The sequence below is a fragment of the Vigna unguiculata genome, chromosome 3, assembly GCF_004118075.2.
Source record: "Vigna unguiculata cultivar IT97K-499-35 chromosome 3, ASM411807v1, whole genome shotgun sequence".
NCBI lineage: Eukaryota > Viridiplantae > Streptophyta > Magnoliopsida > Fabales > Fabaceae > Vigna > Vigna unguiculata.
Window position 1 is genome coordinate 39,962,955 of NC_040281.1, and position 18,560 is coordinate 39,981,514.

Below are 18,560 nucleotides of genomic sequence, written 5' to 3' on the forward strand. Positions count from 1 at the left end.
ATACATTATATTAATTTCTTATCTGACTAAAAGAATATTACGCTTTATACTACTAAAAACTATTATTGAAAATATAAAAAAAAAATGTAAATATCGTGACCAGTGAAAGTAACAGTTTAATGTACTTTAAATTATTAAATAATGTATTAGTTTAGGACCACATAAAAGATTGGGATTTGAGGTTTGAGAGTGAAATTGGTGGTTTGTTAGATTAATAAACATGACAACTGTTAGAAATTAAGAATCATAAATGAAGTCGACTTGCATTTATTATTTGAATTCATTTTAAATTTAATGACAAATTAAATATAAATATGATTAATATTTAAAATTTAAAATTTATATAGAAATAGATAAGTACAAGATACTTACTTTTAAATTATTAAACTACCTTTAATTTATTATATAATGTAAGAAACGTAAGTGAAGTTTCTTTTGTCTTTATAGTGTTGCCTAACTTACTTTTAGTAAACATATATATATATATATATATATATATATATATATATATATATATATTTATAATTAATTAATATTTAATATTAAATACTAAAAAATATATAAATTCAAATAATACGAGAATAAGATGAATTTTTATTTTGAGAATTAGGATACAATAGATTAAGTATGTTTGTAGTTGCTCAATTTTTTGTTGTGAAATTGGAATTCTTCCTATCCAAAATTTTGATATATTTTGGTTTTTAAATTTAAAAAATGAATAAATATAATCCTTTTAGTTCAATTACATTAAAATTTTTTTGACTACCATGTCAAACAACATTTCATACTAGTATTTTAATTATTTATATATTTTAACATGTTTCTAATTTAATATCTAATCGATTCATTTTTAAAGGTTAGGAATCAAAATGTATCAAAATATATCAAAATTTTAAACATAAAAAAATTTCAATTTCATCTCAAAATTCGAAGATTAAAATCATAATTTAACCCGTATAATTATATAACTCACCTTTGAGACAGAGTCCATGGAGACAAATCCTATTTTTCTTTTACAATTCTTGTAGCGGTTGACAACTTAATTTTAGATATATTTTAATTATTAAAAAATTAATTTTATATTTACATGAAAGAAAGAGATCAAAGAAAAAAAAAATAGACGAATGAGCAGTTTTCCCTGTCACAGAGAATGCGGTTTGAGATTGTATACGAGTAGTCCAAGAGAGAGATGCAGGGTTCAAGGTTCATGCAATAAGTAAATAATCAAAGAAGCTGCAACCGTATAACAAAGTGCTTCTTTTATCTGTTTGTTGTTTTGCCTCAAAGTAAAAGTCACAGTTAACAACCAAGCTACAGTTCCAATTTTCAGGCAAAATAGAGGTAAAAAAATAGGTGCTTTCGATGCTGCAACACTACTCACTCCAACTAAAAGGTTAAAACTGGTAAACTTTCTGCCCTGTTAAAATGTTTCATTCTTAGAAGTTCATAATATTGTTAGTTTCATTGTTTCTGATTATTGAACTTTTTTCTTTCAACAAATATTGGTAATAGTTAAATACTACACTTGGAGGTAAAAAAGAGGTGTAGGTCTAAGTTGCTTTTGTTCAAACTTTATCTTTACGTGTTGAATAAAAACTAAAAAGAAAAGCATGGCGTTAACAGCATTAAATATTGGATTACAATATTGTAAAGCAATACTGAACTCGGAGATTCTTTTGTATTTTTGGTTTCTTTCTTGCTTTAGGAGGAGCTGGTTCCCTCCTTTTCCTTTTCTTCCACATCTTCACACTAGCTTTTCATGTTTTCTTGGCCTCCATGTGGGTCTTGGGCTAAGAAACCATCCAACATTAGCTGCATTGCATTACGTTGCTGACAAGTTGTCTCCCTTGGACTTGTTCTGTTCATTTCAATGTGTGAAGCTCCCAAAAGGGAAGAAAATATTCATTTTTTCTTTGAGGGTGCCTTCAGTTTCTTCTCATTGCCACTGCTTTCATCATTCCACAATTCTCATTGGGAAAAGTACCCCACACAGTGATAGTCTCTTCCAACCGTTTGCTTTTTGGTTTCTGCCAGTGTTGCACAACATAACTTCTTCAGGGGTTGAGTTGAGAAGTTGATGTAGAAGTTTTGGTTTTTGTGCTTGAGTTTGGTTGCTATAGTACATTCAAGTTGATTAAGTGAATTGTAGTAGGATTGGTAGAATGGCAGGAGGTGGAGCTGCACCACAACCTAAGCAGGATGAGCACCAGCCACATCCAGTGAAAGATCAATTACCAAATGTTTCCTTCTGCATTACTAGTCCTCCTCCCTGGCGTAAGTTCACTGCTTCATTGGAACCATTTTCTTTTACTTTTTTGCTCTTTTATGGCAAAAACATTCTGGTGTGGAATTGCTCTAACATTTCTGGTTTTCATTGCATTCATGTTTTCGTGTGTACATTCATGTTAAACAAGTTGATTGAGTTTTAGAATTTGTGTTAATGAAGCGGAGGCAATCCTACTTGGTTTCCAACATTATCTGGTGATGCTAGGAACAACTGTTCTGATTCCCAGCTCTCTTGTTCCCCAGATGGGAGGAGGAAATGTAAGAACCTGCTGGATGCTCTTATCACTTCTTAGCTTCAAAAATTGTTTTCTAAAACTATTCTACATTTCCTGTTAAGTTTTCAAAATTCTTCCCAAAGCAAATGTTATTACAACTAAAAAGCAAAACAACTGGGAGATATTTTCTCATATTCTTCATCTCTCTCAATTCCACACAATGCTCTATACATTTCACCTTTTTTTTTTTCTTATTGTCTGAGCAATATTGTTTATTGCATTTTGACAATAGAAATCAAACACACTAACTTTTGAAAAAGAGAGATAGAGGAACATTTTCTAAGAAAAAATGGTTTTATTTTTATTATTGTTAGCTCATAAATCTTATAGAGGTTGCAATTTGGCTTCCTTAGGAAGAGAAAGCAAAAGTGATTCAGACTCTACTGTTTGTGGCTGGCATAAACACCTTTTTCCAAACATTCTTTGGGACTCGTTTGCCTGCAGTTATTGGGGGATCCTACACCTTTGTGCCAACAACCATTTCTATCATTCTGGCAGGTCGCTACAGTGACATTGTGAATCCTCTGGAGGTTGGTTGGTTCATTACAAACCTCGTCGTTCTTCATGTTTTTTTCTTCTTCTTTTGCTTTTTCGTCATCTATGTTTAACTGCATTGCAACAAACATGCAGAAATTTGAGAAGATAATGCGCGGAACACAGGGTGCCCTCATTGTTGCCTCAACCCTACAAATTGTTCTTGGCTTCAGTGGCCTTTGGCGCAATGTAGTGAGGTTATTGAACCTGCCCTGCCTAAAATAGTTGAACTTTGTGCAATTTCTTCTCACACTTTTCTTTTTAAGTTATGATATTCATGCAATTCGTTTACTTCAGATGCTAACTGGTGGTTTTGATTTAGTTTCTTTAGGAAAGATTTAATTCTTATATACTATTCTACACTCCTCAATTAGAGATAATAATCCTTTTTCGTCAATTATAACAACCTTTTTTTCATTTTACTTCATTCAAAAGTATCATAGACTGACCTCATTTTCAGTTATAGTTATTGACACAATTTTATCCATTCTGAAAGTTATTGATTTGTCTTGAGCTATTGAAATCATACTAATGAATAACTTTATGTACTTTTCAGGTTCTTAAGTCCTCTCTCTGCTGTTCCCTTGGTTGCTCTATCAGGCTTTGGGCTGTATGAACTGGGTTTCCCTGTGGTATGCATATTTGCCAAAAGGACTAGTTCTTGTTTCCTTTATATATTTTAAAAATTATAATGTTTGATTCCCTCTGTGTTGAATGTGGCTTTTAATCCAGCTTGCAAAGTGTGTGGAGATTGGGCTCCCAGAAATCATCATCCTAGTAGTTTTCTCACAGGTGATTAATAAGTTTATAACTTTCTGGAAGCTAATCTCTTTTTCTGTCAATTGCAGCATTATACACATTTTTTTTTTTAACATTATCCAGTGTGCCAAACACATGTCGGATTAAACTGTGTTAACATTTCATGTTTTCTTTTTCTTTCTTCACTAATTTGACATGTCTTTTGCAGTACATTCCTCATATGATGAAAGGAGAAAAACCTATCTTTGACCGCTTTGCAGTAATATTCTCAGTGGCAATTGTTTGGATTTATGCTCATCTTCTTACAGTCGGTGGAGCTTACAGAAATTCAGCTCCTAAAACTCAAATAACTTGCAGAACTGATCGTGCAGGAATCATAGGGGGTGCTCCTTGGTATCCATCTTTCGATTTTTCCAATAATAGTAGTGTACATTGCTAACTATTTGTTTGGACTATCTTAAATGATAACGAAAGAATGGGGTTTCTATTTGTCAAAACATATTTTCAGGATAAGAATCCCTTACCCTTTTCAATGGGGAGCTCCTACATTTGATGCTGGAGAAGCTTTTGCTATGATGACTGCTTCATTTGTTGCTCTAGTAGAGGTTAGTTCATTTTTATACTTCCATATATGCATTGTTTTTTCAATGTCCTTTCTATTTTCTTTTGTGTTGCACAATGATTTAGTACTGTTCTCTTACATAAAATTTACTTGTTCAACAGTCAACTGGCGCCTTCATTGCTGTGTCAAGGTACGCAAGTGCAACACCAATACCACCTTCAGTTCTTAGCCGTGGTGTTGGTTGGCAGGTAAACAGATACTAAGTGTTTTTATCTTTACTATACTACATTCTTTAATATTTTCACTTTTCTAATTTTTGATGATAGTTAATCATAGTTATTTGTGATGCATCAGGGAGTAGGAATTCTGTTATCTGGAATATTTGGCACAGGGAATGGATCATCAGTTTCTGTGTAAGATCCTAATTCAATATAGTTCCATGTTTTTGACATATGATTATCTTCCTTGTGCAAATTGTATAACATCATTGGCTTTTAATTTCCCAGAGAGAATGCAGGACTGCTAGCTTTGACACGTGTAGGTAGTAGAAGAGTTGTTCAAATATCAGCTGGATTCATGATCTTCTTCTCAATTCTTGGTGATTTTTTTAATGCTGGAAATTCTTCTGATGTGATTTGTTTCCTTTTGAACATGAACTTGAGCCTAATTATTTGTCATGAACTGTGTAGGAAAGTTTGGAGCCGTTTTTGCTTCAATTCCAGCTCCAATAGTTGCAGCTTTATACTGTCTTTTCTTTGCCTATGTAGGTAAGTATCAGTATGAATTTAAAAGAAGCAGGTTTTGTGTTATATAAACTCATTCAGCTTCATTTATTTACTCTCTTTTCTGTTTGTTCCCACAACACAGGCTCAGCAGGTCTAGGTTTCCTTCAATTTTGCAATTTAAACAGCTTTAGAACCAAATTCATCTTAGGGTTCTCCATTTTCATGGGCTTCTCCATTCCACAATACTTCAATGAATACACGGCATTTAAAGGCTACGGTCCTGTACACACAAGAGCAAGATGGGTATCAACCTTTACTCCTTCATTCTCTCAAATTTGCATGCAATATCTAAGTTCTATGCACTTTGATTTTGTTTGAATAAGTTTGAGTAAAAAATGTGGTTTGATTTTGATAGTTTAATGACATGATGAACGTGCCATTTGCATCTGAGGCATTTGTTGGTGGTACCTTGGCACTTGTCTTGGATGTTACATTGAGAAAGAAAGACAACCAAAGTCGAAAAGACAGAGGCATGCACTGGTGGGACAGATTCCGTTCGTTCAAGACAGATACGAGGAGTGAAGAGTTTTACTCCTTACCTTTTAATCTCAACAAATTTTTCCCTTCTGTGTGATGCTTTGACATGTTGCATGATGAACTCCAGAAAAAGAAAAGAAAAGAAAAGAGCATTGTTTTCTTTATTTTAACTACAAATTAATGTAGCAATAAAACAAGGTAGCTTCTTTTTCGGGCAGGTAATGCTTATTTCTGCCAACGGTTACTTCTTCTTGTCGTGTTTCTTTTCTCCTCAAGTGCAAAGTTTTTAAAAATTTTGAACTGGAAATAGATGGTTGCTCTAATTTCAAAAAAATCTTCAAAGAAGTGCTTTTATTTCCTGTCACTTGTTTCTGTAATTAATTTCTTTTATTAAAAAGATAATACGAGTCATTGTTAAATATTATCGTTAAAACATTGTGAAAAAAATAATTTTTAAAAGTAGTTTTTTATTTGTTCAAAATATAAAATATTAAAAAAGAAAAATAAAATTTTAACATTTCAAAGTAATCGTATAGATTAACTGGAGAATGTTATAAATTATAAATTAATAGTTTCACCTAACTAACATGACAAAGAGAGAGAAAATGGAGAATGTTATATCCAAATTATTCACACTCATTTATTATCTATTATAATATATTATGTTTATATTATTGTGGTTAAATATATTTTTTCTTAGTTATAAAATTGGAATTAGTCTATTTTTGAAACTTTGACTCAATTTATTTCTTTAGTTTTAAAAAATGTGTGAATTTAATTCTTTTAACCGAGTATTGTTATTTTATGTTTCAAAAATGTTTCTAAGCTAATATTCAACTAATATTGAAGCAAAAATGTGTCAAATTTTAAACAATTCAAATGTTATCATAAACCGCCTTTGAACATTAAATAAACTTAACAAAATGTAGTTAAAACGACTAAATCCACGCAATTTTAAAGTTGAAAGATTAAATTAGGTCAAGGTTTCGGGTTTCGAAGATGGACTAATTCCATTTTTTCATTACAAGTTAAGAAATAAAAAACATATTTAACCCTATTATTTAATATCTATTATAATCTATTAATATAATATAAGAAGAAGAATATAATCTATCATAATATATTAAAGGTTAAATCATTTCATTGGTCCCATTTTCGTAGGAAAATCTTAAGTAGGTCCTTTTTTTTTTGTTTCAATTAGGTTCTAAAATAGTAGTTCACTAATAGTGTTAACTATGTGTCACATGTCAGCACATGATTTTTTTTTAATTTTTTTTTATAATGTAAAAATAACTGTCACGTATCAAGTTGACGTTATGCCACGTGATAGAGATAGTGTGATGTGACATTGCCACATGTTACTATTGAATGTGAAAAGTCTCAATCTACTCCTTGTATTTGTTATTTTATCTCAAATTTGTCCAAATCTTTGTAAAACTGAATCAATTTCATTCTTATACCAAATTTAATTTTTATATAAAATTTACAATGGTATTTTTATTATAATTGATACTTTGAACAAAATTAAGTTCATTTAAATGTATATTTTGCATTGAACTTTATTTAAATTTTTGTTTTAAATATTTATATATCTATAATTTATAGATAAATGATAGAGTTGTTTTAAAAAGAACAACTTTATAAATTCAAATATAAAATTTTAAATAATTTTATAACAATTTAAAATAAATAAATTTATTTAAAGTTTTACAATTAAATTTATGAAGTTGTTATTTTTAAACCAACTCTAACATTTGTCTATAAATTATTGATATATAAATATTTAAAACAATATTTAAATAAAGTTCGATGTAAAATAAAAACTTAATATTATTAAAAAAATCATTGTAATATTTATATAAATGTTAAATTTTTTTCTCACTTTGAATAGAAATGAATGAAGATCAATGAAATAATTTAACCTATCTTAAAAGAGATATAAAAAATCGGTTAAATTATTCCTTTGGTTCCCATTTTTTTAGCAAAATATCAATTTGGTCCCTCAATTTTTTTCATCTCAATTTGGTCCCTATTTTGGGAAATTTGATGCAATCAAGTTCTTTCTGTTGTAGTAATGGTGTTAAATGGGGTGCCACGTGTCAGTTTTTAAATTTTTTGAATTTTTTTTATTTATTTTTATGAATGTTTTTGAATTTTTTGAATTATTTTTTTAAATTTTTAAAAAAATAAAAAAATTGCCACATGTCAAGCTGACATCGTGCCATGTGTCAAGCTGACATCGTGCCACGTGGCAGTGATAATGCCACGTGTCACTATTATGTTAGGTGTCATTTTCCTATTCTCAATTTGGTCCCAATATTTTAATTTTTGTCTCAATTTAGTCCAAAGTTTTGTAAAAATTGTGCAATTTTGTCCCTCTCCAAATTTAACCAAAATTTAAAAAATAAATAAAAAAAATTCAAAAAAATAAATAAATAATTCAAAAAATCCAAAAACTAGCACGTGGTACCCTATTTAACACCATTACTACACCACTAATGGAAAAAACTTGATTGTCTCAAATTCTCTAAAATATGAACCAAATTAAGATAAAAAAATTGAGGGACCAAATTGATATTTTGCTACGAAAATGGAGGACCAAAGAAATAATTTAACCTTTATATTTATGACCTATATTTATGTTATTAATAAGTGTTTCAAAAATTGATTTTTTTAATCATTTAATATTATTAATTTACTTTTTTATTTATATTTATTTTATTGTCACAGAACGTTATATTACTCTTTTATCCATTTGTTTTTTTTTAACTGATTTACCCTAAAAATGATAAAATATTTCAAATTAATTTACTTTTTTACTATTTAAACTTAATCTACCTTTTTATCCATATTTATTTTACTATCACATGTCTTTAAAAAGTTATTTTACTCTTTTATCTTTAATTTGTTTTTAAACTGATTTCCATAAAATTAGAAATATTTGTCAACTATACCATTTAATATACAATGAATTATTATTTTAGTTTCTTAAATTTAAAATCTTCGTATGAATCTCTAAAAGGTCAATTATTTCTAAATTTAAATTTTGTTAATCAATATAATCAATGATATGCCTTCCTAAAAATTATTTTAAAAATTAGTTAATCTTTAAAATAAATAAATAATTGTTTCTTTTAAAGTATATCTTGGGCACATTTTAACCATCATTAAAAAAATATAATATTTTTTCAATACATTTATTATTAAAAAATAACTTATACTTAAAGTATTATTTTTTTTGTTAATTATGTTTTTTTTTTCCTAATTGATGGTGAAAATTGGAATTTATTTATATCTCAAACTTTGATACAACTTGATTCCAAGACTTAAAAAATAATAAATGTATTTCTCATAATCTAATTGCATTAATTTTTTGAGTTAATTATGTTTTTTATCCTTCTAATATTATCATTTTTTGGAAATGGTCTCTCCGCAAACGTTAAACCATTTTGGTCCTCATGATTTTGAAACTATTGATTTTAGTTTCTAATTTGTGAACGACGTTAAGTCTGTGACTGCGTGGCAAACGACGTTCTAGCTGGGCTCGTCATCTGGCGACAAGTGGTTTTTAAGATGCAGACACGTGTTAAATGAAATAATTTTTTTCTTTCTTTATTTAATTCATTTAATTAATATTATATAATATATTAAAAACAAGATTTTAACATGTGCACTTTTCATTTTGCATCAGCAGCAACAACAACATCCTCGTTCGTAAGTGTTGGAGAAAGATTTGCTCCGCGAAAGGTGCCCTTCATTTGCGTGGTGAAACTGGAATACCAAACGTTTGTGAGTAAGTGTGGAATTTGTTCGCATGGTGCGTGATTGACTTTCTCGGCGAGGTTGCAAGAGCAACATTGGCTGGAAATAGAGGTAAGTGTTTTCTTTCCTTTCTTATATTGATTTAGGGTTTTGCTGCTTTTGATTTGGGGGAAAATTTATTGGGTGTTTCCAGTTTCTAGTGGGTGTGTTAGTGTAGTTTTGATTTCTTGTTGGCTTTGATGGGTTTAGGGTTCTGTTTTGGTTGTTGGACAGATAGGCATGCTTTGGAGTTGGCCGAATACGCAGAAAACAAAAATGAGGAGGATAAGATCTATGTGGATCATTTTGTTAGTTCTGCTCAAGTCATTGAACTTGTTGAAGGAATGAATGGTGGTGGGGTAAATGAAAAAGATTCAAATGTTGTTGTTAATGGTAGGGGTGAGCAAAATGTGAGAGACCGACCGAAACCGAAAAAACCGAAAAATAAAATTAGATATGGGTCGGATTTTAATAGATACGAATTAAAATGGATAAAAAAAATGGGTTCAACGGATATATATATATATATATATATATATATATATATATATATATATATATATATATATATATATATATATATATATATATATATATATATATATAGTCGGGTTCGGGTATAGATTTATTTTTTAAAAGATATATGACCCGACCATTAAATATGTTATACTTTTATGTTAAAAGTAGAAAGTCCAATTCAATTCTACTGACTCATTTATTGCACTGTGTCTCACGTTACCACAAACCATCATTACGTTACTGCACACTATTACTGCACCTTTATTGAACCTTCACGCTACCACATACCACAACCCCTCCCCTTCTTCACTCATGGTTCCCATTTCAAGTTCAAAAAAAGTAACTTTTTTATTTCCTATTTCACACATAGTGAAGAAACAACCCTTGTTTATTTGCTTGGTTTGGTGAGTGTTTTGCTTTTGGCTTGCTTTGCAAATTGCAGCATTTGGAAAAACTGAGGGTTTCAGGTTAGTAAATTATAAATTGCTTTCATTAATTTTTTCACTTTTATATCTTGCAATTCTATAATATTGTTAGTATGTTCATCATTTCAGCTTTTTCACAGTATCAATCTCACCATTTTCTTCAACTATATTATTACTTTAATCTTAAAATTCTATTTTAAACAACTACATTATTACTTTAATCCTAAAATTCTATTTTAAAGCTAAAATATTTTGTAAAATTTTAAAAAATTATAGCTATCATCGTGAAGAGTTTATGGTTTTAAGAAAGTTTAGATCATATTTAATAAATTATAGCTTGAATGATAATATAATGTTAAGAGTTATTTATTTAAGAAAGTTTAAATCTCTATTTAATAAATTATAGGTTGCATGATAATATCATTGTGAAAAGTATATAGTTTTAAAAGAAAGTTTAGATATATTTAATAATAATATTTTTAGGAATTAATGTGATGTTATTATTTATTTTAAGAAGTTTTAATGTTATGCGTTACTGTTTTTAAATGGTTTTTTCGTTTCTTTTAAAATGTCAAATATTTTTTTATTATAATTGATTGAATATAATATATATATATATATATATATATATTCATGTATATATGCATGATTTACATATAGGTGTTTGATTATTGTGAACCAAATATTGAACGCCATTTAATCACGAGAAAGCCATTAATCAAGCAATTTGAAACATAATAATACTATATTATTACTACTGGGGTCCGCAAGCAAATACAAAATTATCTTTTCTTACTATTTTTGAGTTTTGAGAATCCTTGATCGGACTATCCAGACATTTAGTTTCACTACTTAAAGTTTTTTTTCTTTTTTTTTTTATTTCATAAAACAAGACTGATTTGGAATTTGCTTTCATTCCGAGACATATAATTTGTATTCAGTAGTTCTTATTTGATTGGATTTTATTTTGCTAATTGATATGTGTCTCCTAAAATAAATTACACATATATGATTGGTAGTTATTGATTATGATTTTTTTTTCTTTATAGTTGTAATGAAGAGACATAGCCAAGAATTGCCTCCAAGTTCACAACAATCTGACCCACCAAACCCTACAACTGAACCCGTAGGAGTTGTAGGAGGGGAACATGATGTTCCTCATTCCCAAAATACAAAAAAGAGAAAACTAAATGCTAGTGGTAAGAAAACAACCTCTGTTGTTTGGGACTACTTCACAAGATCTCTTGAATCCACATATTCAATTGCAACATGTAATCATTGTGGTAAGCGATTTAGATGTGATCCAAAGATACATGGAACATCTAACCTTCTTAATCACCTTAAAAGGTTGTGTCCTAAATATCTATTTGCTGCCATTAATGACCCCAACCAAACAACTCTCACCTTTAAAAGTGGTGACAATAACAGTCTCCTTGCAACACCCCTAAAGTATAATGTTGAAGCTTGTCGAAAGGCAATTGCTATGTTTGTTATATTGGATGAACAACCATTCAAGGTGGTGGAGGGTGAGGGTTTTAAGATATTGTGTAGACAATTACAACCTTTGTTTGTTGTCCCATCAAGATTCACCATAGCTAGAGATTGTTTTCAGTTGTATATGGATGAAAAAGTTAGGTTAAAGGAGTTCTTTAAGTCAAATTGTGTTAGAGTAGCACTCACTACCGATTGTTGGACATCAATTCAGAACTTAGGCTACTTAACACTCACTGCACATTTCATAGACAATGATTGGAGGTATAAAAAAGGATAATCAGTTTTTCAGTCATACCTAATCATAAAGGGGAAACCATTGGAAGGAAAGTTGAAGAAATTTTAAGGGAATGGAGAATTAGGAATGTGTCAACACTCACTGTTGATAATGCATCATCTAATGACGTGGTTGTTACATATTTAAAAAAAGGATGAAAAATATGGGTGGATTAGTAATGGATGGACAATTTTTCCATATGAGGTGTTGTGCTCATATACTAAACTTAGTTGTGAGTGATGGCTTAAAAGAGTTGCACAATTCAATCACAAGTATTAGGAATGCTGTAAGATTTGTAAGGTCTTCACCACAAAGATTGGCTAAGTTTAGAGAGTGCATAGAGTTTTCGAAAATTGAATGCAAAAAATTGTTGTGTCTTAATGTTCCCACAAGGTGGAATTCCACATATATGATGTTAGATGCAGCAATCAAATTTCAAGTTGCATTTGAAAAGCTTGACAATGAAGACTCTAGCTATATGGCTTTTTTTGGTGATGAAGGTCCCCCATCTCCTAGTGATTGGAAACATGCCCAAGATTTTGTGAAGTTTCTAAAACTTTTCTATGAAGCCACTAAATCTTTCTCAACATCATTGCATGTGAGTATACACATTGCGTTTCACCAAATGGTTACTATTCATTTTGCACTTGACAAGACAACCATGAATCTGAATAGTATATTAGCACCTACTAGTTATGACATGAGGTTGAAGTATCACAAATATTGGGGTAATGTTGACAACATTAATCACTTGTTATATTTTGGTGTAATTTTTGATCCTCGATACAAGTTTGAGTATGTCATTTGGAATTTTCAAGAAATGTACAAACATGATTCAAACAAAGCTGTTGAATTAACTAACTGTGTAAAAGACAGTTTGAAGAAAATGTATGATTGGTACAAATCACTTCATGATGAACAACATAGACCTGAGCAACCACTTGAACATCAATTTCATGCATCAACAATTCCTGAAATTCATGTATATTTGGCCAGGGCTGATGCTTTTAAGAAGCATTTGAGAGAAAAGGACACCATAGATAGAAAGAATGAGTTAGAGAGGTATTTAAATGAATTTGTTGTCGATGGTGATGACCAACTTGATATTTTGGTTTGGTGGAAAATAAACTCTTCACGGTTTCCCATTTTATCAAGAATGGTTAGAGATGTGTTGGCCACCCCTATTTCTACAATTGCCTCTGAGAGTGCATTTAGTACTGGAGGTAGGGTTTTGGATACTCTTAGAAGCTCTTTAAATCCACCAATGGTTGAGGCACTTATCTGTGCTCAAAATTGGTTGAGGACCACTATAACTCAATTTGATGGTATTAATTTATTTGTTCTCTAAACTTCCTTTGTAATTATGTTGTTGTGTATATTAATAATATTTTGTTTCAATTAATTTCAGAATCTAACGGTAACACAATGGATGGAAGCGGAGTTGGTTCATCATCTCACAGCAACCAATGTTGTGACTCTTAACTACTGCTTACTAAATCTATTAAATTTTATAAATTCAGTTAACATATTTATTTAAATTCAATAATTTTTTTATTATTTATTCAAATTAAAATTATATCTGAACAACCCGATCTTATTTAACCGTAACCGATATTATCCATATCCAAATAACCCGACAACTAAAATGGTCAGATTGGATTTTAAAATATTAAATTTGGGTTATGCTAGATTGAGCATATTGAACCCGAACCCGATCCAACCCGATCGCCGCTCACCCCTAGTTAATGGTATTGGGGTAAATGAAGAAGAAGCAATTGATGTTGTTAATGGTGGTGTGATAAATGAAGAAAAGACAAATGTTGATGTCAATGGTGGTGGGGTAAATGAAGAAGAGGCAAATGTTGCTGTTAATGGTGGTGTGGTAAATGAAGAAGAGGCAAATGCAGTTGTTAATGGTGGTGGGGTAAATGAAGAAGAGGTAAACGTTGGTGCTGATTTCGGTGTGACAAATGAAGTAGAGGGGGTGGTGATGTTTTTCAGGAGGTGCAAAATACAGAAGACATGGCTAATGGTGATGCTGAATCTAGTGATGAATCTAGTGTTCTTTCAGGTGATGATGAACCTGATGAACTGGATGAGAGTGAGGATGAAAGATCCAGAGATGATGATGATTGTTTTGGGATGCAAAATACTTCACGCAGGAATTTTTCTCAAGTTTTAGACAGGTGGAAAAAAATTCAAACAAGACTGGAAGGAATAAGTCAAGAAAGGAAGGTTTGGGTACTGCTGAGGCAAACAAAGTGAAGGTCTGGGTACTTCTACCACACAACAAAGTACTTATAATCATGAAATAGATGTCAACTACAACCTAATGAGCTAGATAGTTATGTGGATATTGTTGATGGGGAGGGTGGGAGCAAATACCCAATATTCAGGGGCGAAGAGATGTGCAAGGAATTCAAATTTAGACTTGGGATTGAGTTTTGTTCCTTGAAATAGTTCAAGCAAGCTCTGATGGAGCATTATGTGTTGAATGGCAGAGAGGTTAAATTTATCAAGAATGATGATGTCCGAGTAAGGGCAATTTGCAAGAGGAAGTGTGAATTTCTTATTTTATGCAGCAAAGTTGGAGGAAGTCAGACTTTTCGGGTCAAGACCTTGTTTGATACCCATAATTGTGGCAGAGTTTTTGTTAACAAGAATGCAAACAAGGAATGAGTTTCCAAAATTGTAGTTGATAAATTTAGGAATGTTGGGAGAATGACAACCAATGAAATTATTGATGATGTTCGAATATCCAAAAAATGGTCCTTGGAGGTGGTTCCTAACATTATTGTTAGAGGACATTGGAGATATTCAAACCAAAGATGGATATTTATTTCAGATCAGCAAAAGGTAAAATAAAATTCGTGTACATAATATATTATTTGAAATCGATGGGTATTTATTAAAATCTTGTTATTAATATATTATATAATATTAATTAAATGAATTAAATGAATAAAGAAAAAAATTATTTCATTTAACATGTGTATGCATCTTAATAACCACGTGTCGTCAAATGACGAGCCTAGCTAGAACGTCGTTTGCCACGCACTCACAGACTTAATGTTGTTCACAAATTAGGGACTAAAATCATTAGTTTCAAAATCATGAGGACCAAAATGGTTTAACGTTTGCAGGAGGGACCATTTCCAAAAAAATGATAATAGTAGAGGGACGAAAAACATAATTAACCCTGATTTTTTTTACGTGTTAAACTGTTCTAGGATAACATTAGAGTTATTTATATCGTTTCACACATTTAAGCATTTAAGCTCAAATGTCAATCTAGAACATAATTAACACACACAATTTAACAATCACATAAAGATCAACGCAAATAGGTTAAAATGATTATATTCATTCATTTTTTAAATTTAAGGACCAAAATGTATTAAAGTTTAAGATAAAGACAAATTTTTAACTCTTCTCTTTTATATATTATTTTTTTTCATTCTTAATTTTATCATTTTATAATTTGTAATTACTTGGTCATTTAATAAATTATTAAAGAGTAATTTATATTTAAAGTATTAATTTTTTATACTATTTTTCATTTTTAATTTTATCCTTTTAAGATTTCTAACCACTTAATCATTTAATAAAATTATATTTAGAAAAATATAATCTACTTTTATTTCTTAAAGTAATATAATTTAGAAAAATAATATATATTTTTAAATAATACAAATTGTTTATACTTATCATTAAAAAATTAAAATTGTCTCTTTGAAGAGTAACTATAGAGTTTAAATATACTTCTATTTTGATGGTAGATCAGTTTTTCAACTGATCTACCATCAAAATAGAAGTATATTTAAACTCTATAATTTACCATCTAATAAATTATACTTCTTAAATAAAACTAATAGATTCTCAAATTTAAAATCGTCATGTCATCTAAAATCATCATATCTAAAATGTCAATTACACCTAAAGTTAGATTCTTTTAAATAAATTTATTCCATGATGTAATCCTTAATTTTTTTTTAAAAAATTAGCTTATTTTTAAAATAAATAAATAAATAGTTTTTTAATGCCTTTAATCATATTTGAATTATCATTAAAAGTTTTTTCTAACTCATTTTCAATATATTTATTATTAAGGAATCATTTATATTTAAAATATTAATTTCTTTTTCATACTATTTTTTAATTCCTAATTTTATCTTTTTATAATTTATAATTACTTGATCATTTATTAAAGAATAACTTATATTGTAAGTATTAACTTTTTTATATTGTGTTTTTTTATTTTTATTTTTATCTCTATAGGATTTCTACTTACTTAATCATTTAATAAAACTCAATTTAAAAAATATATTTTAATTTTATTTCGTAAAATGATATTATTTGAAAAATAATGTATATTTATTAATAATATAAATTATTTACATTCTTGTATAAAACAAATCATTTAATAATTTTATCTTACAAAATATTATCAATAAAAAATTATATTTATCACGTTATTATATAAATATTCTTGTGGTTGAATATTCTTCATATTTTTATCATGTAAAAATTGAATTGATATTATTTAATAAAAAATTTAGCATGAGTCATATATACAAAGAATTTTGTATAAAATTTTCAATAATTATAATTATAACAAATAAATTAAAAGATTGTATTTAATAGTTAATTTTAAAGGTTTAAAAAACACATTTATAATAAAAAAAATCATATTACATAATGTTATAAATTTTATTTGATATTCATTGAAAATGTTCAACTTCAGAGCTTGTGATTTTAATAAGACTGGAAAAAAAATTAACACTAATTATCTTAAAGTTTACTACTAATATATTTATATTATTGTGACATCTCGTTTCAATAGAATGAATCCACTAAATAAAAACATCGCATGATTAGAATATTGAAAGAGCAATCAAATAAACATCATAAACCAAGAATGCACTATTACAGTCATCCATAAAGGTACTTGAAATACTAAGGAACCAAAAGATAATGCCAGGAATTAACATAAAAGCTGACAGTAAAAGAGTTTGCAAAAGGGCTTGTCACTAAGACAACTATTACAAAAGGCCCCATGGCCTTGAAACTGCTCCTAAGAGCCACCAAGAACAAGATACTCTAAGCTGCACCACTACTACCACCAGACTCACCTTGAACGTTTCTCTCATCTGCTCCCACCAAAAGGTGATCATCGCAAATGAAAAATAAAACAAGCACAAACACGAAATGAAAGGGTAAGCTAGTGTAAAATCATTTGAACATATTATTGCAGCAAGTACTTAAGGCAGTTCCAAGTATAAAGCACAGTAGGCACAAGCAATCATGATATAGCACACAAGCAGGACTCTATGACTCAATTATCCGGATAAATATATTAAGATCGGATTCACCGGACGCTTGCACTTGTGGTGGCCTCTACTGCTCTGTAGAGCCATTGCCAATGGGCTTCACCCTACCACACATAAGGTTAGCCTTTAAGCGTCTAAGGCCATTATCCTGCCAGAGACTAGGGCCTCCAGCTACTCTCACCACTTGGATCGGTTTGCTTTACATGAGACTCATTGACCCCTTAGAGTTTTGGGATGTGATCCTTACTTGAATCTTTATCCTAATATATACACTACACACCACCATGAGATCTCCCCACGAGACTCATGGAATTACGTCTATCTCACACCATATTCATGTTCCTCATACCATAACCACCACTTGTTATCTCAACATCCAATTCTCATGCAAGTTCTCAACCAACCAAGCAAAAATCCATGTGTTACTCATGCTAACATACCCATCACAGTTCACAGAACCAAGTAATTCATGTTTTGTCACATACTTTAAGCTTTAAAGGGAATAGTTCAAACAATAATAAACCAAACCAAAGCTGAACAGAGAACCAAGCACCCATGCGCCGGTTCTCGCTCAAGCAAGGAGTCCTCGCCTAGACGAGAGAAGTTGTCTCGCTCAGGCGACGGACTCTCGCTTAGGCGAGCCTGCAACAGAGGGTCCTAGAAGATTTCGCGAGCTCTCGCTTAGGCGAGGTTGTCTCACCTGAGCGAGCTGGCCTGTCGCTCAAAGACGCAGCCCCTCGCCTGGGCGAGTGCTCGAGGCAGAACCCTGGGCGAGACTCTGGTATTCTCTCCTGGGTGAGACGAACTCGCTTGGGCGAGAATATCAGTTCTCCCCCATTGTTCCACGCATGCAACATCAGAAACACTCCAACAATTAACACAGTCCAGTCCCATACACGCACAACAGTCTTCCAATCAATTTTTATGCATAAAACAGCAGTGGAACAAGCAACAGACTCAAAAGAAGCAAAAAAAGGGAAAAACCTAGCTTCCCTTACCTTGCTTAGGTGCTATCAAATGCAACAGACCCGCAACTGAA

At 30.3% G+C, this 18,560-nt stretch overlaps 2 protein-coding genes across 2 annotated transcripts; both read left to right on the top strand.

Annotated features, from left to right (window-relative positions):
- The first annotated feature begins 1,726 nt into the window (after positions 1–1,726).
- LOC114177030 (nucleobase-ascorbate transporter 6-like) lies at positions 1,727–5,953 on the top strand. The gene is made up of 14 exons (XM_028062258.1): positions 1,727–2,274; positions 2,447–2,544; positions 2,915–3,091; positions 3,192–3,292; positions 3,652–3,727; positions 3,828–3,887; positions 4,063–4,247; positions 4,363–4,459; positions 4,578–4,664; positions 4,771–4,829; positions 4,923–5,014; positions 5,106–5,183; positions 5,284–5,444; positions 5,557–5,953. The coding sequence occupies exons 1-14, from the start codon at positions 2,163–2,165 to the stop codon at positions 5,773–5,775; spliced, it is 1,602 nt and encodes a 533-aa protein (XP_027918059.1). The 5' UTR covers positions 1,727–2,162; the 3' UTR covers positions 5,776–5,953.
- Positions 5,954–12,369: 6,416 nt separating this feature from the next.
- On the top strand, positions 12,370–13,673 carry LOC114175444 (zinc finger BED domain-containing protein RICESLEEPER 2-like). The gene is made up of 2 exons (XM_028060202.1): positions 12,370–13,516; positions 13,600–13,673. Exons 1-2 carry the CDS (start codon positions 12,370–12,372, stop codon positions 13,671–13,673), a joined length of 1,221 nt encoding a protein of 406 aa, XP_027916003.1.
- The last annotated feature ends 4,887 nt before the right edge of the window (positions 13,674–18,560 follow it).